The sequence below is a fragment of the Nannobrachium achirus genome (assembly GCF_963921795.1).
Source record: "Nannobrachium achirus genome assembly, chromosome: 12".
NCBI classification, from domain to species: Eukaryota; Metazoa; Chordata; class Actinopteri; order Myctophiformes; family Myctophidae; genus Nannobrachium; species Nannobrachium achirus.
In genome coordinates, this window is record NC_137832.1 from 18,562,381 (window position 1) to 18,588,108 (window position 25,728).

General features: G+C 42.7%; 2 protein-coding genes across 2 annotated transcripts in view; both read right to left on the reverse strand.

Annotated features, from left to right (window-relative positions):
• man1b1b (mannosidase, alpha, class 1B, member 1b) overlaps positions 1–25,728 on the reverse strand; it is a 182,198-nt gene that overhangs the window by 14,866 nt on the left and 141,604 nt on the right. The window lies entirely within an intron of this gene.
• Positions 1–25,728, reverse strand: part of whrnb (whirlin b) — a gene marked incomplete at both ends in the record, with an annotated part of 90,176 nt that overhangs the window by 14,510 nt on the left and 49,938 nt on the right. The window contains 4 exons of the mRNA XM_080738495.1: positions 1,854–2,033; positions 7,792–7,977; positions 15,475–15,511; positions 16,607–16,854. Of these exons, the coding sequence (XP_080594621.1) occupies positions 1,854–2,033; positions 7,792–7,977; positions 15,475–15,511; positions 16,607–16,854 (651 nt within the window). The remainder of the gene's footprint in view (positions 1–1,853; positions 2,034–7,791; positions 7,978–15,474; positions 15,512–16,606; positions 16,855–25,728) is intronic.

Consider the following 25,728-nt stretch of genomic DNA (forward strand, 5'->3'; position numbering starts at 1 on the left):
CAGCTGCTAAGTGGGCACAGCGGAAAGGCACGGCTCTCTTTTTGAGAGACTGGCGCCGGGGAGCTATAGCTATGATGGAGTGGAAAGGAAAAAACAGGTCTGGAGTCATATGGGGAATAACACTGACACGTGCCCGTAAAAAAAGAATACTGATTGATTCCAACCATTGACCTTTCATCCGCATGCAGTACATTACAGCCGGACAACACAGCTTTCTAAAGTGAGACATTTGGAGGTCAATCCACAACTCATACGGTACTACTGTCCCCCCCCCCCCCCCCCCCCCCCCCCTGGTTTCAACTAGCTGTGGGGTCCCATAGGGGTGCATTAGTGTCCCCGTGGTATTCACACAGTACACCAATGTATGACTTAAGCAATATTACACGAGAGGGTGTGCATTATCACGGTTATTTGCACGCCAGCCTTGCTGCAGGAACGAGCCGAAGGCGAGTTCCGTAGGCAGGGCTGAAGTGCAAATAACCGCGATAAAGGCAGACCCTCAAGTGTGATATTGCGATTATACAACTGTTGCCCTTAAAATCAACTTCATTTCAATTGTAATTAAGATATTTGATAGGAATTTGTAATTTTTTAATGCCTCATTTAGTTACTACTGTATGTTCCTGAACTTCACATGAAAACTGCTAGCCTAGCCGCATTTCTTTGTTTGATTAGACAGTGCAGTAGTGCTCATTAACTGCACTGGTAGAGAGCCATTTTAACCAATCAGATTGCTTCATCAGTTGCATAATTACACTTATATTTAAAAGCAAGTAGTTTATTCAGTATTTTTACTCAGGTCAAATTTTGACTGAGCAACTTTCACTTGTAGTGAAGTGAAATTTGACCAGGCGTGTCAATATACATTGAGTCAAGTAATGGGCTTGTGTACTAAATTGTCCACCATTGGCTAAAACGCTTGCAGGGCGACAGGTACTGTAGCATGCACTCACATGTAATCCGTGTTCAATAGCCATTGGCTAGGCGCAACAAATTCAGCATTTTTCCCTTGGCCTGGGAGGGGAATCCAATTCTTCTGCTCATCAGTGCTACATTGCCCGTGAAATTTGACTACGCACTGTCTCATCCAATCCCACACTCGAAAGGGCTTTAAATCAATTGGCAAATCAGGCATCATTGCATCTAAGAAAATAGTTTATATCAGGGGACTATATTCCATGTGGTTGTGCCGCACGTTACACATGGACACAGAGTAATCACACTAAATGTGTATATACGTCAACCAATAGAAGTCAATTCACTGCAAATGAAATTCATATGACACGGTCGTCTGCACCACTGTATTGTATTTAAACTTTGATAAAACATGTTGGATTTATTCTGCTTATTCACTACTTGCTCAAGGTAGCTCTCTATACCAAAGCTTCTCAAAGGGGCCTTTTCCACTGGCAAAGAACCGGTTCTGGTTCTTTCTCCCGCCTATGGGATGAACCAGAGGTGAACTTTTCCACCGAGAACCGGAGTTGGTTCCGAACCGTAAAAGTTGGTTCCGAACGGGAACCACAAAATCCTTGGTTGATCTGGTTCAATCATGGTTCAATCTGGTGGAAACGCAAGCCGGTTCACAAGATGAACCAAGGTTCCAAGAAAGTTGAACCGGCACTGGTTCTGGAACCGTTTCTTTGCCGGTGGAAAACGCCCCAAAGTGGATTCCAGGGACTCTGTGGGTTCCTTTATGGGGGTCTAAATTGACCCATTCAAGTCTGTAACTCTGGCATTGTACAAAATGGAACCAAATGAACCCGGGTTCATTTGGTTCCATTTGTACACTGCCAGAGTTAAGGGGAGAACTTGAAATGTGAACGTTTGAGAACCACTGCTCTATACTGTACCTTGGAGGGGCTGGTGTGTCCAGTGGGGGCCTCGTGGATGCAGTGGCTCTGTGGATGCGGGACCCCCAGGCCTCCGTGCCAGCCCTTGTGGGCCTCTCTTTCACGGTGCAGCACTAGCCCATCGTACAGCTCCAGATCCTGGGGAGCCACCAAACCTCTCACCTCAGACAGCAGGGACAACTGGAAGGAGAATATAAGAGCACAGGACTCAGCTAAGCACCACGCTGTTTTTTGGAGCTGTGTGGAACACAAGCTACCCTATACGTGGCCGTGTGTGTAGGTATGTGGGTGGGTATGTGGGTGGGTCTGTGGGTCTGTATGTAGCCTGTATGTAGTAACCCTGGGTGACCAGAGAGGTGCTGTTGAGTCTAGCCTGCCCTGAGCATCAACTGCAATACACACACACACACACACACACACACACACACACACACACACACACACACACACACACACACACACACACACACACACACACACACACACACACACACACACACACACACACACACACACACACACACACACACACACACACACACACACACACACACACACACACACACACACACAGCTCCACTTCGAACAGAGGTTCGATTTTTTTTTCTATTCTTTTGTGAAATTATACCTTGGTATGCTCAAAACTCTGTCACTGTCGGGCAGAAACCTCATATCTCCAAGTTTTGAATTTGTAATTCTTTTTGCAAAGTAAAGCACTGCTTCATCATACGAGGCCATCGCTCAAAAGAAGTGAAAACAGCACATCGTGTTGCACATTGTGTGCTTGTAGATCGGCTGTTTGACCTGTACTTGCCCGATGGGCAAGTGCCTCTGAGACCTTAGTGTCAACCCCTGCTGTATGTCTGTTCGCTGTTCCAATGTGGCACAGCAAAATATCATACGTTAACCACCTCACATGGTGTGAGATGATCATATTCTATAAGTGGTAAACATATGATATTTTACTGCACCAAATTGGAGAAATCTCACAGTAAAATCACCCACGATGACTCAAAACAAACATTTCTCAGAACTTTTACCTTCAATCTAACAAATACCTACAGTATTGCAACTATTATTCAAGAAAGCAATGTTTATTTGCCATTATGCTGTTTTATTTTGAACATACTGGCATGGGAACTGAACTTGTGATGTCAATATTTTGTAAGCAAAAGGTAAATGGTAAATGGTGCATTTATATAGCGCTTTTATCCAAAGCGCTTTACAGAGATTGTGCATTACATTCACCCATTCACGCACACATTCATACACCGGTGGCGGAGGAAACCATGCAAGGCACCAACCTGCTCACCGGGAGCAATGTGGGGTTCAGAGTCTTGCCCAAGGACCCTTCGACATTAACTCAGGGGGAGCCCGGATTCGAACTGGGAACCCTTCGGGAACCCTTCGTGCTCTAATAACGGTTTCTCTACCCCTGAGCTATGCCGCCCCATCCGGCTATAGTCAGGGGAAGGGGTACTTGGCTTCAGAAATCAGTATAAGGGGGTACAGCAGCCAAACAAGTTTGAGAACCACTGGTCTAGATGAAGTACAACCTTTGTCATGATAAATTAATGTTTGACACAAGTTTGAATGCATTATAAGCAACATTACAATACCCATAAGCTCCCAGACCTCTGAAATTCAGTCTATTCTGTTTCTATGGCTTATTGCACATATTCTCCAGGAGTCCCAATTTTGTGGTCTACCACACTCTCGTGTCGCATATTGCATTGATAGGCATTGCTGCTTGCAGCAATATTAATATCATTACAATCCTAGCATTTCACCAATTGGGCTGGGCTGTTTAGTGACTTGAGATACGTGACACACACCAGACACACACACACACACACACACACACACACACACACACACACACACACACACACACACACACACACACACACACACACACACACACACACACACACACACACACACACACACACACACACACACACACACACACACACACACACACACACACACACACACACACACACACACCCACCCCTTGTTTGGGACCAAAGTGCGACAGAGAGCTCAACAGCTGGTGTAGGTAAAAAAACATTAATCCTGCACACAACAGGATTATACTGTCTGTAGAATAGATCCTGATTTGATATGGCTGGTTTAAGCAGTCACATCTGGTCTGAGTCAAACGAATTGAGCTAGGTGCGACTACACATCTGTTGTGCATCAAACTAATTGATGCACTCAGGTGGATAAGACAGCGATCCTCAAACATGCAGAGCCACAGTCAGAACACTACATCTGCTCTAGCTCCCCTGTTAGTTCCTGTGTACTTTACAGTTCAGTGGACTTCAACAGTTAATTGCATTGACTGCATGTATCACACTGGTCAATAAGGACCTTGTTACTTCAAGAACCTGCTGCCGGGAGGCATGCCCTTAATGAAAGAGATGTCTTTCTCTCAGGGACATGCTGGGCCCCTGATTCAGCCCGGGAAAAAGAGTTGTAGAGGCCCACATTGCACGCTATAGAGAGAGAGTAGCAGCAGCGCTATAGAGAGAGATCTCTCTCTATAACACTGCTGCTACTCAAAGATTTGCCATTTCAGATCATGACAAGTGACAAGCCAGTGGGCCAATTACATGAGTTATATTTCGTCGTTGTCGGGTGGAAACCTTGTATGTCAAAAACCGTTTGTTTTGTATTTATCATTTTAAAAATGATTTAAACTAGTGAAAACAGCCGATCTACAAGCACACAACGCCTCGCGGCACCGCGAGGCGTTGTGTGCTTGTAGATCTGCTGTTTTCACTACTTTTGTGCATCAGTCATACTGACGTCACATACTGGCCCGGACACGGAACACCATACAGTATAGGCCTATGGGCATAAACGAGTGAAACAGTGCCCATCTAATAACTATCTTATTAGTCTGGGTTCTCCAACATTACTTCTGACACTCCTACATTCAATCCCTCATATACTGTGCACACCCCTGGGCAAGGACTAGTGGTTACAGATTAGACGGTTAATTGTTCCTGAAATATTTATTTATAGGAAATGTTTACAGTACATCTACAGTAGCCTATACAGTATCTGAAATGTGGCAGCACACTATCAGATCTCTCTGAGAGTGTGTGTGTGCGTGTGTGTGTGTGTGTGTGTGTGTGTGTGTGTGTGTGTGTGTGTGTGTGTGTGTGCGTGCGTGCGTGTGCGTGCGTATCATGTGAGATGAGAAAGATAGTCTCAGATTAATCTCTCTCAATACACAAGCATCACCACACATTATCAGGCTGGCAATGCCAGGCTAGACCACACCTGAATTAGGCCGTGAAAAATAAGAAGATTTTCAGGCCCCCCAAAATAGAGGACTCTTATCATGCTCAAAAATCTAACGGTGATTCAGAATACACCATGCCAAATGTATATTATACTAGTAAGACACCTGAGGGTGGAATGCGACCTCAGGGTGACATGCAACCTCGCCCTAAAGGGCGAGGTCGCGCCAATTCTTGACCATCTGGCCAACCACAGCGTTTCTCTGACGATTCTAGTTGTTGTCATTCTGGGGGGAGTTTGTTCATGTTTTTGTGAGGGTATCAACCCTAGGAGACACGGGGAGAACATGCAAACTCCACACAGAAAGGCCATATCGCTCACACCCTTGGTTGGGTTGGCGATAGGGCCTTTCTGTGTGGAGTTTGCCTAAACATGGAGATGTGGTACAGAAGGACTCATATATGGGCATAAAAAGTATGTCATGTGACATCACTTCCTGTACAGACAGTCAGACAGACAGCCATTGACTCCGACCTAACAATGGCTACTGTCTATGACGGTAGTTCCATATGACATCTCCATGTTTAGGCCAAACAGATTCGCTCCATTTCTCCATGTATAGGTCCAAATGCCCAACGTTGAGCTTGACTCAGTCCATTGAGTTGGCCTAACAATGGCTACTGCCTATGACGGTAGTCCCATATGACATGATGGAATGGACTTTCTCCATATATAGTGTTCTCCACATCTCCATGTTTAGGCCAAACAAATTTCGCTCCATTTCTCCATGTATAGGTCCAAATGCCCAACGTTGAGCTTGACTCAGTCCATTGAGTTGGCCTAACAATGGCTACTGCCTATGACGGTAGTCCCATATGACATGATGGAATGGACTTTCTCCATATATAGTGTTCTCCACATCTCCATGTTTAGGCCAAACAAATTTCGCTCCATTTCTCCATGTATAGGTCCAAATGCCCAACGTTGAGCTTGACAACGAAACGTTCTTAAAGGGATATTACACTTTCAAAAAACTTTTGGTCATTGTATGGTCTAATCAGGCTTGTATGAACACCCTGAACAGTTTTTAATTTGCTTCATTCAGTATTTAGATATTTGATGTAAATGTTACCAGCTCCAACACGCCCAGGCATATATACACACCCATTGTAACTTCAAACTCCATTTTAACCATGATAGATTCATTAAAAGCACACATTATTTTTTCTGGTGACTCATAATACCCTCCTAATACGTGAGCAGACCGTGTTTTTTCAATAACTTTTTTCATTTATTTTCAATAAAATATTATTGTATTTAATGTTTTCCATTTTCCCAAAGAATTATTAAAAATAAAAGAAAAAGGTTATTGAAAAAACACGGTCTGCTCACGTATTAGGAGGGTATTATGAGTCACCAGAAAAAATAATGTGTGTTTTTAATGAATCTATCATGGTTAAAATGGAGTTTGAAGTTACAATGGGTGTGTATGTGGAGAGGGCCTGGGCGTGTTGGAGCTGGTAACATTTACATCAAATATCTAAATACTGAATGAAGCAAATTAAAAACTGTTCAGGGTGTTCATACAAGCCTGATTAGACCTAAAAGTTTTTTTGAAAGTGTAATATCCCTTTAACACAGACGCCCCCATATTTACATATATATATAAAAAGTATGTCATGTGACATCACTTCCTGTACAGACAGTCAGACAGACAGCCATTGACTCCGGCCTAACAATGGCTACTTTCTATGACGGTAGTCCCATATGACATGATGGACTGGACTATCTCCATATATAGTGTTATCCACATTTTGTGTAGCCGCCCTGTACAGGAAATGATGTCACAACTCGCTGACATCACACTGACATCACAGAGGATACGGAAGGAAGGTCACAAGATACGGAAGGAAGGTCACTCAAGCGACACGGTTCTTCAGAGTATATGCGACCTTCGGTCGCAATTACCTACAGTATTTAATCCAACTATCTTAACATTCATATAACTGCTTGTATTAATCTACAGTATTTGTTATGCATTAATAAGATAAGATGATATTCAAGGAGGAGGACTTTTGCATTGATTGCCACTGCAGTCACTTTGAAGTAGAACGTCGTACAGTATAGGACCAAAGATCTAATAGAGGGAAAACACAGGAAAGTGATTTCCCTGGGTAGGCTGATTTACTTTGAGGTAGATTAGGCCCACTGAGAGACCACAGAGTTATTCCATCCCACATGCTGCTCGGCTGCAGCAGATGAACAGTTTTACAGCACTCTCCATCCCACATCCACTTTTCCTCAGTGATTTACCACTCTTTTCATTGTTCTTTTGATGTGTCTTAATTGTCCGTATTGACGTGGTGGCCACTTTTCTCTGACTTCATATCCAGTGGTATTCATAGATTTCCGCCGCGTGAGTTCCGTCGCAGACAGTACAAAGGCAGAGCCCTTAGCCAATGAGGTGCAATTGAGGTGTGGAAAATCTGGGAGTGGTGTTAGCTGGAGTATTGGTTGAGCTTCACATGACAGTTAGCACGCTGTAGAATATACCGGTAGTCACGTGCGAGCCCACACTGTTTTGGAACAGTGATCTCTAGTTATTATTAAATCACTGAGGAAAAGTGGATGTGGGATGGAGAGTGCTTATTCGTATTATTATATTTCAGTACTAGGTGCCTACCTTGGCATGTGTATTGAAGAGCTCAAACAGGGCCATGGTCAGGGGTTGGACCCCTATGTGTCCCTCCTGGTACTCCTGCAGATAGTAGACCATGGTCTGTCGCTCTGGCTCGGTCAGCAGTAGGTAGGCCTGCTCCTCCAGAAACACCTGGCTGCCAGGTGGACCCACGCCTCTACACACCAAGGGCTGGAGAGACACATGGTAGGATGAGGAGAGGATGGGTGGATGGATTGATTGATTGATTGAGGTATTTATAAGTATTGCATAGGAAAAGGTACAGTTTCATGACAGTACAGTTGTTCACTGATAAACGGAAACTCAGGTAAGGCAAGCTTATTTCCGTTGAGATCCTTCTCGTTAACTCATATAACATTGAATGACAGACGGATAGAACACAGTGCAGTAAATATCTTCAGCAAAACGAACAAAAAAAACTGTGCAAAAAAAGAAAAGAAAAAAAGAAAGAAGGGTCCGGGGGGAGGGTGGATGGATGGGTGGATGGATAGATGGATGGATGGATGGGTGGAATGGATGGATGGATGGATGGATGGATGATGGTCAGACCCATGAATGACAGATGGATTTATAATGGATGGATTGATGGACTGATGGATAACAGATAGATGTATGATGTACGGATAGATGGATGAATGGATGGACAGACGGGCGGGCAGACGGATGCACACACGGACAAACAGACTGATACATAGGGCTGTCACGATTATGACATTTTACATGACGATTGATTGTCACTCAAATAATTGCGATTAACGATTTAATTGTGTATTTGTCGTTGACAATTACATTTCTGTTTGGCTTTTAGGCTTTGAAGTTGCACATGGCAAATTGTAGATCGGCTATTTCCACTACTTTTTGAAAGTGTTAACTATTAACATTTCTTAACATGGAAACGATTATGCAAATGAATTGCGATTAGACGATTATGTAATAATTGTGACAGCCCTACTGATACATGGATAGATAGATATATGGATGGACGGATCAGCTGATTGATGGATGCATGCATGGATGGAGGAAGGCATAGGTGGAGGAATAATAATAGAACATTTGAAAGACAAAAGAGAATGAGAGACGGAGAGAGATGGGGAGACAGGAAAATAGAAAGCATGATACGGTAATAGATTAGGCAACACAAACAGCACCTACAATCGTCTTTCCATTTCTCTCAACCCACACATGGCAATGGCTGGGAGCTTATCTTGAGCTAGGAATAAGCACTAGTACTAAGCCCCAGGCTACAGTCTGTACAGAATTTGTTTGCTTTTAGGAGTTCCAACATTGTTATCTTCATAAGCCGTTATTTTCCCGGTTGGGTTGGCCGAGTTTCATCGAGGTCCAGAGGCTTATAGGACCTTGCTACAGGAGATTCTCACTCCCACAAAGAGTTTCCACGTATTTCTTTCACTGTAAACAATGCAAAGATACAAAATAGATAAATAACCAGTTTATTGAATGGCAGAAATGTAAGATTTAAAAGGCTCTTTGTAATGCACTTCTTCATCATTGGGGGCATATGGCTCTGCGTTGATGAGATTCAAATACAGCTATACATTTTCAATGCACCGCCGAGAAACAGTAATGAGAAAGCTATTCTCTCTCTGTGCTCAAGGTTAACAAAAGAAAATGGGAATGCTTAGCACCAAGTAAAGGAGAGAAGACGTATAGTGCTGCGCAGTAATGGGATGGGGCATAGGACTAAACCTATGAGCAGACATGTATTTTCGTGCGAGGCAGATTTCCTGTCAGAAGAATAAGAAAGAAGAAAAACAAATACTATAGGGACTGGCAGCAGAGCTGCTCAGCCCCTGATGAGAAAGGAAAAAACTGGAACATATCAGCGTAAAAAAGGGGTTAACCGAATTGTTAGTGATGCTCTGTGCACAGCAATATTCCAAAAGGGGTCCTTTGCTTCCTCGATTGAAAAATCAATACTTGATAAGAATTTGCAGATTGTGCCAAAACCCTGTGCTACTCTGTGTCTGTTTGTAAGGATGACTTAATGTTCACTTCGTCTACTAAAGGAACCTTTAAGTGGATTTGTGGGGAGTAAACTGTTGTGCTTCTTTAGCAGGGTCATGGCCGGAAAACAGAAATTGAATTAATATGTTTCTAAAGACATTTTGGGGACACGTTTTTTTTAAGAGTGCTGGGTCACCCTTCATTCGATTTTCCTTTGTTTTTTGCACAGCCTGCTCTCTCTGTTTTCACTTAGTCTTTCAAATGCTGACAAAACAGTGTGCTGTGCTTTAAGAGCATCATTAATATTCTCCTGGCAACACTGCAGGGACACTCTTACGGACGTAGTGTACCTTAAGGTCTACGCTAATGAACGGCCACTGTCCAAATGTCTGGCTGCATGCCTTCTGCTCACTGTCACCCCTCGCCGGTGACATTCTAATTAACATGCAATTGCTCATGTTAAAGTAGCATAATAGATGTTTTTGGAAAATAACTCAACAGTGCCAAGTCCATTCCCAACACAAAATTAAGCTATAGGCATGGGCTGTCCTTTGTCAACTGCCCAATTACACCGTAAAATCCTGTTCAATCCTGTTCAATCCTGTTAATTTATCTATTTGTAACTCTGAACGTGTAAAAGTGTAACCAGTCTGCACTGCCCTCAACTGTAGTAGAGGACGCACAAACTAAAATCCAGCAATGAACAGACAACAGCAAAGGTACCTTGATTTCTTTAAGTTGACTCACCTTTGAAAAGTGAGTCAACTCATGGAAATGTGAGTCACAAATCAAGGTTTTCAGTAGGTGGCATACCTGTTTGCTGTTCCAGTTCATTTTATCATAACTTTCTTTGAATGGGTCAGCCACAGATTTGAACTGGAAACAGGAGGAGGTGTCCTATGTGTTTCCAGTTCAAACCGGTTGCCGAGCCAATCAAATTAAGCTATGGGAATTGGGAAAAATAACCAGAACTGGAAATGTATATGCAACCTTCTGGAAACATGGGACTACAGTTATGCACAGACAAGACCCAAATCTTTCAGTGCCGTGACCCCAAATAATTATCATACTTGAACTGCTTTAAGTAGCATGTGAGGGGTCAAACTAGGGTTTTTTCATGATTCTGAATCCATTGCAAGCATTAGTTTTGCACAAAAAACATTCTTTGGGTTAAAGACGGCTCCCACAAAACTGTGAAAAGTGATGACTCATCACTAAACCATAGTTTTGTCGGCCCGTTTATTATTTTTTTTCTTTTTTTTATATACCAAGGAATGTTTTTTGTGCAAAACAAATGCTTTCAATGGATTCAGAATCATGAAAAAACCCTAGTTTGACCCCTCACATGCTACTTAAAGCATATTTATTTTGGTGTTTATAGTTAATTTAATGGGACGCCACTTTCAGCAGCTGTCAAGGATTCTCCTAGGGAAACTGAATTTCAGTCTTTGTGAGATGTGTTACTAGAGACCTTTACAAACACATTGGTGAAGACATTTTTTGGTAAGGAATTTATTCCAGGATTTGACACTATTTCTGAAGATATCCCCTTACTATAAGCACCCCTGACTCTCCCGTTTCCCCCGAGTCCCCTCGCTCCCTCTCCCCCTACATGGCCCAGGTACTCTAGTCTAAAGGCAGCCGTACACGCCAACCGAACATGAACTTTGTTCAGCTAGCTAGAGTAGGTCAGTAAGAACAAAATGACTTCAGCAAGAACTTCTTCAGCAGTGCTTTTCAGAACTGTAAGCAGTTGTCACCGTGTGTCAACGTGTGTGTCTCTCCTGTCGAGGTGAAGAAATGGATTTTATGGAAAGGAGCGAAGGAGCAAAGATTGATAGAGATAAAGAAGATTGCCAAAATGATATGTATTTGGTCACGGACCCCCATCTCAAAATATGTAGTTTCAGGGACCCCCCAGAAGCAAAATCTTAGTTACAAATGTTCGCTTAAAAAATACAAATATCTTATATAAGATTTGCACAAAGTTTTCAACGACTTTTCAAAAATAGCAGATCTACAAGCTCGCAGTGAGCTTGTATATCTGCTATTTTTCAATAGTTAAAGTATAAAATAATGAAGGCCCCTCCATCTTGGGCCCTAGTAACTCAGTCCCATGTCCCCCCCCCCCCCCCCTTGTGACGCCCCTGGTTGCAAGTGGTGTTCAGTGATGTACAGTGTATTTCCAGTCCACGGCCAGTCAGAGTCACGGTGCGGTGCTCAGCGATCAGTGGCGGTCTACAACCGACCTATAGCAGCAAAGCACACATGGGCAGGAGAACTGCCTGTCCCCCCACATGCACAGTGCTGTGTTTACATTCTGAAAGCTTTCACCATCACAACGTTAAGTTATTCCAGGAAAAATGACAAAGCCCTAGTTCATTGCTAACCAAAGAGTTATATGACTTCCATATAGGCTGCCATAATACAAACAAATACATTTTACACTGCCATTTCTATTGTTATTTTATTGCTGTTGCAATTAGATCTGGTTGCTGTAACGTCAAGCAGCTGAAACTCAATACATTTACGCTTTTATATTATATATATGAATAATTGGTTGTAACAATCAACAAGGCAGAATATTGAATCTCTTGATCACAGGCTTAATTATATTGCTTCTCTCCTAATAAGATCTTTTAAATATGTATTCTCTGTAATCACTGTACAATGAAACAAACATAGAATTATGTACTCTTCGTACCCTCTTGGCCATTTCAGGGCCCCATTCTGTATTCACTGCGAGCTCTGAGGAGCATTAATCCTAATTCACTGTCCCTGATCCATTAATTGTCACCCAACGGCCAATGAAATGTTCATCCAACAATCAACATGGCCTCTCATCCCATCTTGAATTACAAAGCTCATTAGGCCTAGCCTGCCAGAGGCAGAGAATTCGGTCCCGTTTCAAATTAAAGCGGCTTAATTATAGCAGAGCCTTTGATGTGGGTCTGGATGGTGCATCTACATGCTGCACATCCACTGTTTACAATGTCAATGAGTCATTTAATAAAAAAGGGACAATTACAAAGGGGAATAGCTATTCAAGGAGTATGAGAATAATAAGATACAGTAGCAGAGAGATTCAAGATTATAATAAACATTCACATCTAGGCTTTTAGATTATACATAAAAGCAATATACCACCCGTGAATACTACAGTTGTAGTCAAACATTTGTTTTTATTAACTGTTTCATCAATCTGTAGCCTAATATTGAGTAACAACAACAAATAAGAACATTGAACATAATTTATTCAACTCAGTGCCTACCGCAAAATATATTTCAAACAAACAACAACTCCTTTCTATATCTATTACATATTATACCTACAGCATATAATATGAGATCCCATGATATAAAAAAAAGATATAGTCTTGACTTTTACGAAATGACATATTATATCTTCTGTTGTACAAGCTCTTGGCAGGCAAAAACACTTTCCTCGGGATTATTACCAATGCTATTACTGCTCTGTTGATTTACAGGATAGGAGTCTGACATTTGCACTGACCCATAGACTAAATGCAAGTTGAAACAGCAGACATTTTCAGTGCTGCATACAACTGTATTTCACCACTGTCCAGCGTCCAATAATGAAGACTCCGTCCTAGACCTCTGTGCAGTTTTCCTTTCTGAATAGCTCACGTAACACCCACCAGGGACGTGCTGGCCATTGGGAAAAGCGGGACAACTCCCGAACGGCCGGTTCATTCCCGGCCATTAGGAAAAAATAAATAAATAAAATGTCGGCCTTCGTTCCATTTTGGGGGCTGGGCGGCCAACAAAGTAAATCGTCACTGTCGGGCAGAAACCTCGTATCTCCAAGTTTCAAATTTGTAAATTCTTTCGCAAAGCAAAGCCCTGCTTCATCAAACAAGGCCGTTGCACAAAAGTAGTGAAAACAGCAGATCTACAAGCACACAACGCCTCGCGGTGCGAGGCGTTGTGTGCTTGTAGATGGGCTGTTTTCACTAGTTTAAATCATTTTTAAAATGATAAATACAAAACAAACGGTTTTGGACATACAAGGTTTCCACCCGACAACAACGAAATATAACTCATGTAATTGGCCCACTGGCTTGTCACTTGTCATGATCTGAAATGGCAAATCTTTGAGTAGCAGCAGCGCTCTAGAGAGAGAGAGATCTTTCTCTCTATAGCGCGCAATGAGGGCCTCTACAACTCTTTTTCCCGGGCTTAATCAGGGGCCCAGCACGTCCCTGACACCCACAGAACATCGGCTGATAAACAAGTGAATCCTTTTTGTTTAGTCACCATACAGTGCGCTGTGAAGGCAGGTTTGAGAAAACAGCTAAAAGGAAGACTTGCTTGTTCAAAAACCCTGGCGAGAATCTGAATGGGGAATGTGAGAGTGAAGCACTTTGTTCCAGCAGCCTTCACTAGATAAATATAGGTTAAAAAAACAACAAGCCAACTGAGTGGGAGTGCATGGGAGCCAACTCAGTGAGAGCCAAACATACGAAAGCCTGAGGGTGAGCGGGGGCCAGATGATGTTTTTTGAATACCAAAAAATCAATTTGCTATTGAACATACAGTATTCACATGGCGGTCATTTCACTATTAATGTATGTCATACTCATGGCAGGCACATTGCATATGTATGTATGTATGTATCTATGTATGTACTGTACAGTACACTATTTACCAGTAAGACTCCCTAATCGGGAGATAAGCGACCGTCAGGTCGCATACACAAACTTTAGAAGGCAATTGTAGGCAATCAGGAGGGAATATGGGAAATGGGACAGATCCATGTTGATGACATGACTGTAGAGATACTGTGTACCGCTTTGCGTGATTTTAGGGCAAAATTTGTAGGAAAAATTTGTAGGCAAAAAAATCGGCCTGATGGTGGCGCTAGAAGAGGCCCATGTGAGATGGGTGGAGGTTGTGGTTTGGCAGCCAAGGAGTATGTGTGCAAAGTTTGGCATGGATCGGGGCAACGGTGGCGGAGATAGGAGTTGGGGAAAAGTGTGACGTGACGGACAGACTGACAGACTGACAGACTGGTGGAGGTTTTGATAGTAATTATACGCAGTCAGACCACTGCAGGATGGGATGTCATTGCAGGGCTGTGTTCGATGTCAATCAAACTAAGCACAAGTGGGGTCAGGTTATTAACCTGTCAGCTGCCTATGGGCGAGAGTCTTCAAACGGATGATGATGATGATGTAAACTACCACAAAGAAAAGGAAATCCAGCCACGATTGGTAAACTACTTATAACTGGGTGAAGACGGGGGAAAGGTCAATAGATCAAATGTTAGGGGGGGTGTGGAGGGGTATATGGGGGACTTTCAGGTAGGAAGGGGCCAAACGCCCAAATAGCATTTTTTTCTATATAAAAACAGGAAAAAAAGGAATAAAAACAAAATTAAATTAAATTAAATAATACAAACAGTGTAGTAATTCCAACAGTGTTGTCCATTATCTTGATATAGGCCTAACATAACATACTTAGGAGTATCACTTATTTTGCAACGACAACAAACGAGTCCACCACTCTATAAATCTAAGTGAATTAAAGCAATTTCAACAAATGGTTTTGCTGGTGAGATTAGATATCATCAAGGTAGACAGACTTGTAAAGCCCCTTGAGACTGCATAAAGGGCTATAAATGAGATTGGATAGAGAGATGATGTAACAGTGTAGAAAGCATGGTTGTTTTGTTTCTTTTACCTTTCCCAGCACAGGCGTTGCTCTGGCAGAGGACGGTCTGGAGTAGGATAAAAAATAAAAATACATTCTATTAGAAAGAACAAACAAAATGAAAGACCTCCGGTTCAATTACAAACACAGACAAACAAAGCACAAACCACCTAACAAAAAAGATTGCATCATGTGTCAGCAGCACCTTTACTTTAGGACACAAACAACAACCCATTGAACCCAACACGCGTATCTCGGTGCCTTGAGTGAGTAAACTGGCACATGAGTTAAATGAAGTGTGCCACTGAAAGCTACCTATGACTTCCAAGGCAGGGGATATTTATTCCACCCTGAGCTCCATTAGGACATTAGAAAGTAGGCTACCATAAACACTGATGAATGGAGAGTCAGATGCAGAGGACAGAGAGACTGACAGAGAGACGGGCAGGCAGACAGACAGACAGACAGACAGACGGGGAGAGAGAGAGAGAGAGAGAGAGAGAGAGAGAGAGAGAGATTATGTTTCCCAACATAGCTATTAGTCCAGTTCAATATCTCCACATTTTCGGGGGATTAGGAACTATACATTTTTGGAAACTTCAAAGTATACTGTAACAAATCAGAAAATACATGATTCCATTAGCAAAATCCTTAGTGGAATTTCTGACAGCTGCTGAACGTTTGGGTCTCATTCACTTACTATACACTATACTATAAAGGAAAAAGTCATCACTTTTCACAGTTTTGTGGGGGCCGTTTTTAGCCCAAGGAATGTTTTTCATGCGAAACAAATGCTTGCAATGGATTCAGAATCATTAAAAAACCCTAGTATGACCCCTCACATGCTACTTAAAGCAGATTTTTTGGGGGTATTTTGCAAATGGAATCATGGATTTTCTGATTTGTTATACTCTGAAGTATCCAAAAATAATTATATACGGTAGTTTTCATAATTTGAACGAAATTACACAAGCGACTGGACCATAGTGAAAGGTCCAGGTCCATCTTTGTTAAATCAACACTTTGAATTTTACTGTGTATTGTAATCACTAACAAAGAATCTCTACAAACATTATGATATGGCCTGTACGGGGTGCTGGGGCCTTGCTGGCTTATCAAATATCATATTGTTTGGAGGTGGTGGGATAATCTTGGCACTCACCTTGTACTGCAAGCACTGGCATTGGCACTGACACTGACACTGTTGCAGATGGCCGTGGCGGCGCTCTCCGCTATAGGTGGGCTGTTGATCCACTTGGTCTCATCCACCACGGTGCGGGCATGGGGCAGCCGGCCGACGTCTCGCACCCGCATCAACAGCTGGTGGCCCATCTTCAGGATGTGGACCGCCTCGTCGTGGGAGATGGTGACGAAGCTACAGCCGTTCACCTCCAGGATCTGGTCTCCCACCTGGTGCAGGAGGGAGGTGGAGGGGTTAGATATATCTGGAAGTTAGACATGCAGGCTACCTCACTGGCCACTTTTGAAACTCTTCTAAAGACTCACTTCTAACTTTTAACTAGGGGCATTGTGACTATTGGAAGCTGTGCTAATTGTTCTCTATTTTTCTTTTTTGTTGCTTTAATTGAACTGTCCGTTTGTTGTGGTTTGTGTTTTTGAAGCATTTGTAAATTTGTTTTTGAAAAATGCAATACAACTAGTTTATATTATATGGAATAAATCATAGGGAATATTGGTATGACGCTATTATGTGCAGTTAAATTGCATTCTACATGATTCAATTCTTTGTGTGAAATGTTTTCACTTGCTCCTTGTGCAACACAAATTACTTTTATCCAGATTTTGAAGGCTATTGTTTCATTTTGAACAACAGAGTGGATTACAGTGATGTTAGAAAGGCACCAACAGAAGCATTTCCAAATAGGATGAAAGGTTTTGGTGGAACGGTCAGTGGCTGTGTCATGATTTTGTTCCCCAACCCTCTCTTTAGAGACCAAATCATTGATTTCTAGTAGGCATACAAGGACACTTGTTTGACAACATAACATGCCACAGTATATTTTAGCTCATCCTAAAATGTAATGTCTCCTTTAACAATTTATCTAATTTTAGACTAAAACCCTGACATGTAACAAAACATGACCAACATTATAATATTTGACTGCTGGCTGGTGGTAATTCCTCTGGCAATATATCATACATGTACAGTATTTAGTACAAAGACAGATGCATCCAAACATGTCACACACACATACACACACACAGATTTGATTTTGGGTTTTTATGCCTTTATTGATAGGACAGTAGACTGACAGGAAATGGGGCGAGAGATGGGGAGTGACATGCTGCAAAGGTCGTCCGGATCGGGAATTGAACCGGCAACGCCGCCAGGCATCCATGCCTATGTGGCAATGCCTACGTGGTATGCGCCTGGACCAGACATTTTGTCCAAATTATCTGCCACAGACATACAAAATGAGTGGACAATAATATTGCCAGAAACACATTAACAAACCCTGAATGGCCATAACTGAAAAACTGTTACAGTTTGTACACAACACAGTATCCAACTACTTATACTGGTACAAGCAGCAAAATGTTGGTCGAGTTTGTATCAGACCAAGTACAGATCTATCTATCTAGAGCTGCTTAAATTGTATCTAAATAATGAAAAACATTACCCAGGTTCTATGCTCCCCTTTTACCTTACGGTAAGGGTTTAGGGTTAGGGTTAGGATTTAGAGTGAAGTTAGTCGATGCTCCAAAAAGTCAGGGTATATTTGATTCTCCCCAAAAAACAACACCAAACGTCTCCCCTGGCTGTTGTCTGTTGCCAGTCCAAATAACCTCAACGCATCCCAACCTGCCCTTTATACTAGGTGGATCTGTAAGGGAAAACCATGGTTTTGTGCTACTCCGTTAAAAAATCATGCATGCCAAGCAAACTGAGCAGAGAGTTTGCAGGAAACGACAGCTGCTCTGCTTAGTTTCCTCTCCTCTTACTGACCAGTAAGACTCCCTAATCGGGAGATAAGCGACCGTAGGTCGCTTATCTCCACAAATAGGGCAAAAATTTGTTTTTCCAAAATCTTCCTGATCCATGTTGATGACATGAGTGTAGACATGCTGTGTAGTGATTTTCGTGATTTTAGGGCAAAATCTGTAGGAGCAGTGTCCAAAAATGTGTTTTTAAAAATCGGCCTGAAGGTGGCGCTACATGGGACAGATTCATGGTGATGGGATGAGTGTAGACATACTGTGTAGCGATTTGCGTGATTTTAGGGCAAAAACTGTAGGAGCAGTGTCCAAAAATGTGTTTAAAAAATCGGCCTCATGGTGGCGCTAGAAGAGGGCCATGTGAGAAATGAGGGGTGGGGTGTCCGCGTTGCCTTGGCGGACGAATAGGTACCGGCCCCGGCTCTCCCGGACCCTCCTAGCCCGAGTTACGGCATTTTATGTGAGCTGCAGTGGAGGGGGTCCTCCACTGGGGGCGCCACCACTTTTGCATCCGTTCTGGAGCACCAGGAGTCGGTGGTCCCCGGGAATTCCCCGTGAGCAGCCCCGTTGGGGTGGTCATTTGGTCATTTTTGCACATTTGGTAATTTTTTACATCTGGGGGTCCCCCAGGGACCTGGGGGTCCCTGGGGCTCCGGGGGCGTGTGTGCAAAATTTGGCATGGATCGGGGCAACGGTTGCGGAGATATGAGCAGGGCAATAGTGTGACGTGTGAGGTGTGACAGACAGACGGACAGACTGACTGACTGACTGACGGACTCACTTACAGTTTGTGCAGGTTTTGATAGTAAGTGCGACCTACGGTCGCAATAAAGAGCAGGGGCGTCACAAGGGGGGGAAAAGTGGGACTGAGTTACTAGGGCCCACGGTGGAGGGACCTTCATTATTTTATACTTTAGCTATTGAGAAATAGCAGATATACCAGTAAGGCCCCCTAATCGGGAGATAAGCGACCGTAAGTCACTTATCTCCACAAATAGGGCAAAAATGTGTTTTGCCAAAATCTTCCTGATCCATGTTGATGACATGAGTGTAGACATACTGTGTAGTGATTTTCGTGATTTTAGGGCAAAATCTGTAGGAGCAGTGTCCAAAAATGTGTTTTTAAAAATCGGCCTGGAGGTGGCGCTATATGGGAGAGATTCATGTTGATGGGATGAGTGTAGACATACTGTGTACCGATTTGCGTGATTTTAGGGCAAAAATTGTGGGAGCATTGTCCAAAAATGTGTTTTGCAAGAATCGGCCTCATGGTGGCGCTAGAAGAGGGCCATGTGAGAAATGAGGGGTGGGGTCTCCGCGCCGGCAAGGCGGACGAATAGGTACCGGCCCCGGCTCTCCCGGTCGCTCCTAGCCGGAGTTACGGCATTTTATGTGAGCTGCAGTGTAGGGGGTCCTCCAGTGGGGGCGCCACCACTTTTGCATCCGTTCTGGAGCACCAGGAGTCGGTGGTCCCCGGGAATTCCCCGTGAGCAGCCCCGTTGGGGTGGTCATTTGGTCATTTTTGCACATTTGGTAATTTTGCACACAGGAGCGTGTGTGCAAAATTTGGCATGGATCGGGGCAACGGTTGCGGAGATATGAGCAGGGCAATAGTGTGACGTGTGAGGTGTGACAGACAGACGGACAGACTGACTGACTGACTGACGGACTCACTTACAGTTTGTGCAGGTTTTGATAGTAAGTGCGACCTACGGTCGCAATAAAGAGCAGGGGCGTCACAAGGGGGGGAAAAGTGGGACTGAGTTACTAGGGCCCACGGTGGAGGGACCTTCATTATTTTATACTTTAGCTATTGAGAAATAGCAGATATACCAGTAAGGCTCCCTAATCGGGAGATAAGCGACCGTAAGTCACTTATCTCCACAAATAGGGCAAAAATGTGTTTTGCCAAAATCTTCCTGATCCATGTTGATGACATGAGTGTAGACATACTGTGTAGTGATTTTCGTGATTTTAGGGCAAAATCTGTAGGAGCAGTGTCCAAAAATGTGTTTTTAAAAATCGGCCTGGAGGTGGCGCTATATGGGAGAGATTCATGTTGATGGGATGAGTGTAGACATACTGTGTACCGATTTGCGTGATTTTAGGGCAAAAATTGTGGGAGCATTGTCCAAAAATGTGTTTTGCAAGAATCGGCCTCATGGTGGCGCTAGAAGAGGGCCATGTGAGAAATGAGGGGTGGGGTCTCCGCGCCGGCAAGGCGGACGAATAGGTACCGGCCCCGGCTGTCCCGGTCGCTCCTAGCCGGAGTTACGGCATTTTATGTGAGCTGCAGTGTAGGGGGTCCTCCAGTGGGGGCGCCACCACTTTTGCATCCGTTCTGGAGCACCAGGAGTCGGTGGTCCCCGGGAATTCCCCGTGAGCAGCCCCGTTGGGGTGGTCATTTGGTCAGTTTAGCACATTTGGTCATTTTTTACATCTGGGGGTCCCCCAGGGACCTGGGGGTCCCTGCAAAATTTGGCATGGATCGGGGCAACGGTTGCGGAGATATGAGCAGGGCAAGAGTGTGACGTGTGAGGTGTGACAGACAGACTGACGGACTGACGGACTGACGGACTCACTCACACTTTGTGCAGGGTTTGATAGTAAATGCGACCTACGGTCGCAACAAGCTCACAGTGTGGCATCGAGTGCCGCACTGCAAGCTCGTAGATCTGCCATTTTTGAAAAGTCGTGAAAACGAAATATTTTGAGGTGCATGGGGGTCCGTGGCCAAATACATAACATTTTGGGGGTCCTTCACATGAAAAAGTTTGAGCACCACTGACATAGAAACATTTAAAAAAAAAACTCAGAAGGATTTAGAAGATATTTACAGAAAATATTTCAAAGAATTTCACATTTTCACGATTTTTCAAAAAGAGCAGATCTACAAGCTCGCAATAGTTAAAGCACAAAATAATGCGTAATAATGCATTCCCAGTCTAAATTGGTTAAACCCCCTCCCCCTATGAAGAACATTCATGGGGGCCCGCAGTGAATCCTTGTACCCAGGGCCCAGGATTTGGTGCAACACCACTGCTTAAGAGTGAGAGAGATACAGAATTGGAGAAAATAGCTATTGAGAGAGGTAATTGTTTTGTCCGGAGCAGACACCACACAGCGCCTACTGAAGTTAATAAGCTCTCTTAGACAGCAGCCATACAATAAGAGGTACATGGGCTTCATAACAATCTGCCAGAAGACAATCATTTATAAAACTATGTTTTCAGAGCCAAACATATTGGGAAAATCAACAATAGTTACTATAGCCTGCAGCTGCCGGCCAATTCTGTGTTAAGGTCAAGGTAAGGTAAAGTCAAAAATCAATATTCCTCATTGTCTACTCTAGCATAAAACTTAAACCACGCAATTATGTTTAGTAGAGGTGTAACGATATATTTTACAGCGATACGATACGCATCACGATACATGGTTAACGATACGATACATGGACGATATTGGTTCATTCATGGTGATACGATACGATTCAATTCAATGATTTAAAATCGATATAGTAACTATTTAGCAAAGAAATTAAATCTGTGTAAAACGTGTAAAAAATCTATTAATGCGGAAGTAAACGCTGTGTATATCTAGCAAACACATGGACATTATATTTCAACACATAAGGACAAACCCACCTTGACATGAACACAGAGATTACACACATTTATTGATAGACCAAGAGTAGCTATATGGAATGGAAAGGTAATTAGACCCCTCTTTTTCATTTCCCCTCTTAAAATGGCCAAATACAAGGCACAAATACATACAATCAATTATTTGCATTGCAAAACAATTCGATACCGATTACCGCATTTTAAAACGATACGATACAAAGCCATAACGGTATGATATTTTGCTTTTGCAAACGATATAGTAGATCATTGCAAATTAAAATCGATTTTTCGATTCAGTTACTATATCGTTACAACCCTATGTTTAGCTAACATTAACTCAACATCGAACTTATTAAGCTAAGTTCTGTAACATAGTACTGACTAATGGAGAGCATGTGACAACGGTGTGTTTTTTAAGGGGTTTGCCGTGGTGTCCTTGATTATGGAGCCACAAGTATAGTTCCTGCTCTTTGCAGGTGCTTTTATGAAAGCCTAAAATTGTGAAATTGATAGCTCAGCCTAAACTATGAAACACAATTTCTGAATACAGACACTATTACTTTATGGTCAATTTCCATACGAGTGGTTATGAATTTACGTTTACGAACAAATAACCTGGAGTCTGGATGCTGTAAATTATGAAATGTTTGCTGATGTAGCATAAAAGTCACTCTGCCTCAAGCCACATCATTTCCTCTATACCTGCAATTCAAGAGAACCACTTTTACGGGCCCCACTCTCCTGGGGGGGATTAACACATTCATGCAGGCTAAAATCAGCCTGAGTGAAAGTCCATAGCTCACCAATCTGTAAAGTGAGTAACACTTGATTTACAGCTTCTTCCCCATGGAACAACCCCAGACCGCACCATCAACAACACACATGATTAATGTTCTCTTCTCTCACCTACAGTACAGACTGAAAGTGATAGGAAGAAGTCACATGTCACATGTTTTACTGTTTAAATTAATATGTGCAATCTAAAATAAAGACAAAGTAAAAAAAGAAAAAAGTATCAATACTGCAACGTAGATATACTCTGTTACAAGTAGAAGTTCTGTAGAAGTAGAAGTATTCAAATTAAATGTACAAAAACAAAAGTACAAAAGTATCTGTGTCAAAATATACTTAAAGTACCAAAAGTAAAAGTACTCATTGTGCAGAATGTCCCATTTTGCAAGTTCAAAATGTATGAGAGATCTCTTTAGATTGTCTATTTTGCAAAGAGACAATCTACAAGCTCACATTGCAAGCTTGCAGATCTGCTATTTTCAAATGGCCGCGATATGGCTGTGGTTAGTGTGTTTTGTAATAATAAAAGAAATCTTCAAAGCAACTGTTGTAAAAGTTGAGTCAGGAACACTCTCGTCAAAGTAGATTTAACCATTTATTGCAACAAATGGAATACAGTTAAACTTGGCGTTAATGGCTCTGCTCTTTAAGATGTTCCCTACATTTTGCCAAGCATGCAGCAGCATGCTAGTAAAATCAGGGATTGCTACTGTATGCTAAGCCCCCCACAGGTATACAAGAGCAGGCCCAATAGCAAGACATTTAATCAAAATAACTTGAGTCATGTAAACCTGATGAAACATGTTTGCCAGCAGCACTCAGAGATCCAGTCTAGGAGGGAATGAGGTGTGATTGGTGGATGTGTATAAAACCGTTCCGATACATCCCCATTCCGAACACCAGGTTAGCATTCACCAGCGTCAGCAGGTTAGCATTTCACCAGTTTACAGTTTACAGTTTAGGCATTTAGCAGACGCTTTTAATCCAAAGCGACTTACAATAAGCAGATAAAAACATCACAATAATAAACAAGATAATATGTCAGTACATTAACAGCAATATAACAATGTAAATGGATATGTATCTAGAGAAAACACAATATAATCAAAGTTCTAAAAAAACCTGAAAAAAAACAAATGCTAACTAGCTTCATGTATGGTCATTGATTTTACTGTAGTGCTAAGGGTTTAGGTGGAGTCTGAAAAGGTGAGTCTTCAGTCCACGGCGAAAGCTGTGGACAGGTTAGCATTCACCAGCGTCGGCAGGTTAGCATTTCACCAGGTTAGCATTCACCAGTGTTAGTTTTACTGAGGTTAAGGTTAGGTTTAGGTGGTCGGAGTAGGAAACCGTGGCTGATTGAAAGCAGCCATCAGACTGACAGCTGATTACATCTGAGATAATGCAACTTTTGTGCCCTGCATGAACTAACGCAATGCTTCATTTTTTGTATAATTGTAGTGGAGTAAAAGTACAATATTTTCCTTTGAGATGCAGTAGGGTATAAGTAAAAGTATTGAAAATTGTAAATACCGAAGAAAGTAAAAAAAGTGCCTCGAAATTGTACTTACAGTACAATACTTGAGTACATGTACTGTAACGGAATGATAGGAACCCCTTCTGACAAACCAATATCAGCCCCCACACCAAGCTCTGTGATTTACAGGACATTGATCACTTGGGATGAAAGGTGAAATATAAGCCCATATGGGATGGGTGTCATAGCAATCATCCATGTGCTTGTCCTTTCCACAGGGAGGGCAAACTGCTATTTTCAGCCAGCGAGCAACATACGTACGTACGTCACTGTCGGGCAGAAACCTTGTATCTCCAAGTTCCAAAATAGTGTGTTCTTTTCGTAAATGAAAGCCCTACATCGTCATACAAGAGTGTTGCACTAAAGTAGAGAAAATAGTAGATCTGCAAGCACACAACGCCTAGCACCCGCGAGGCGGTGTGTGCTTGTAGGCAGGGACGTGCAGCGTGCTGGCCATTGGGAAAAGCGGGACAACTCCCGAACGGCCGGTTCATTCCAGGCCGGTCCAGGCCGGCCATTAGGAAAAGAATAAAAAATAAATGTCGGCCTGTGTGGCCAACAAAGTAAATAGTCACTGTCGGGCAGAAACCTCGTATCTCCAAGTTTCAAATGTATACATTTTTTCGCAAAGCAAAGCCCTGCTTCATCATACAAGGCCATTGCACAAAAGTAGTGAAAACAGCAGATCGGCTGTATTCACTAGTTTAAATAATTTTTAAAATGATAAATACAAAACAAACGGTTTTGGACATATAAAGTTTCCACCCGACAACGACGAAATATAACTGAAAAATAAAATAATTGGGGCCTCTCCAACTCCTTTTCCCGGGCTGAATCAGGGGCCTGCCCTGCACGTCCCTGCTTGTAGGTCGGCTATTTTCACTACTTTAACTCGACATACAAGGTTCCCACCCGACATCGACGAACAGTCTATCTTTGTTCCTCCTTCAGGTAATCACTGAGGGAAGATGGGACGAGAAAACAGGGGGTCTGGCTAAGGACACAGGTGGACAATAATATAATGCAATCTCATGCTGAGAGGCATAGCCCTCATTTAACCTCCATTCTGTTGCTCTTTCCATAGAAGAAATACCTACAGTATTTTGTCATTTTGGCAGAGGTGACAAATAAAAGTTTCCGACGTGAACACAGGTTCTGTACGATCCACAGTGGGAATGGAACTAATTAAAAATCAGGTAGTGGCTGGCAATTCAGTTATGGAATGTCGTACGCACGCACGCGCTGACATGTGCACGCACACGCAATTGAGTAAATGAGGCCTGTATAGAGAGACAGGTAATCCTGTGATCTCATTCACTGGAATGAGATGTCAATAAGAGGCAACATAAATTATATCAGGGAAGAACATTTCAGTGT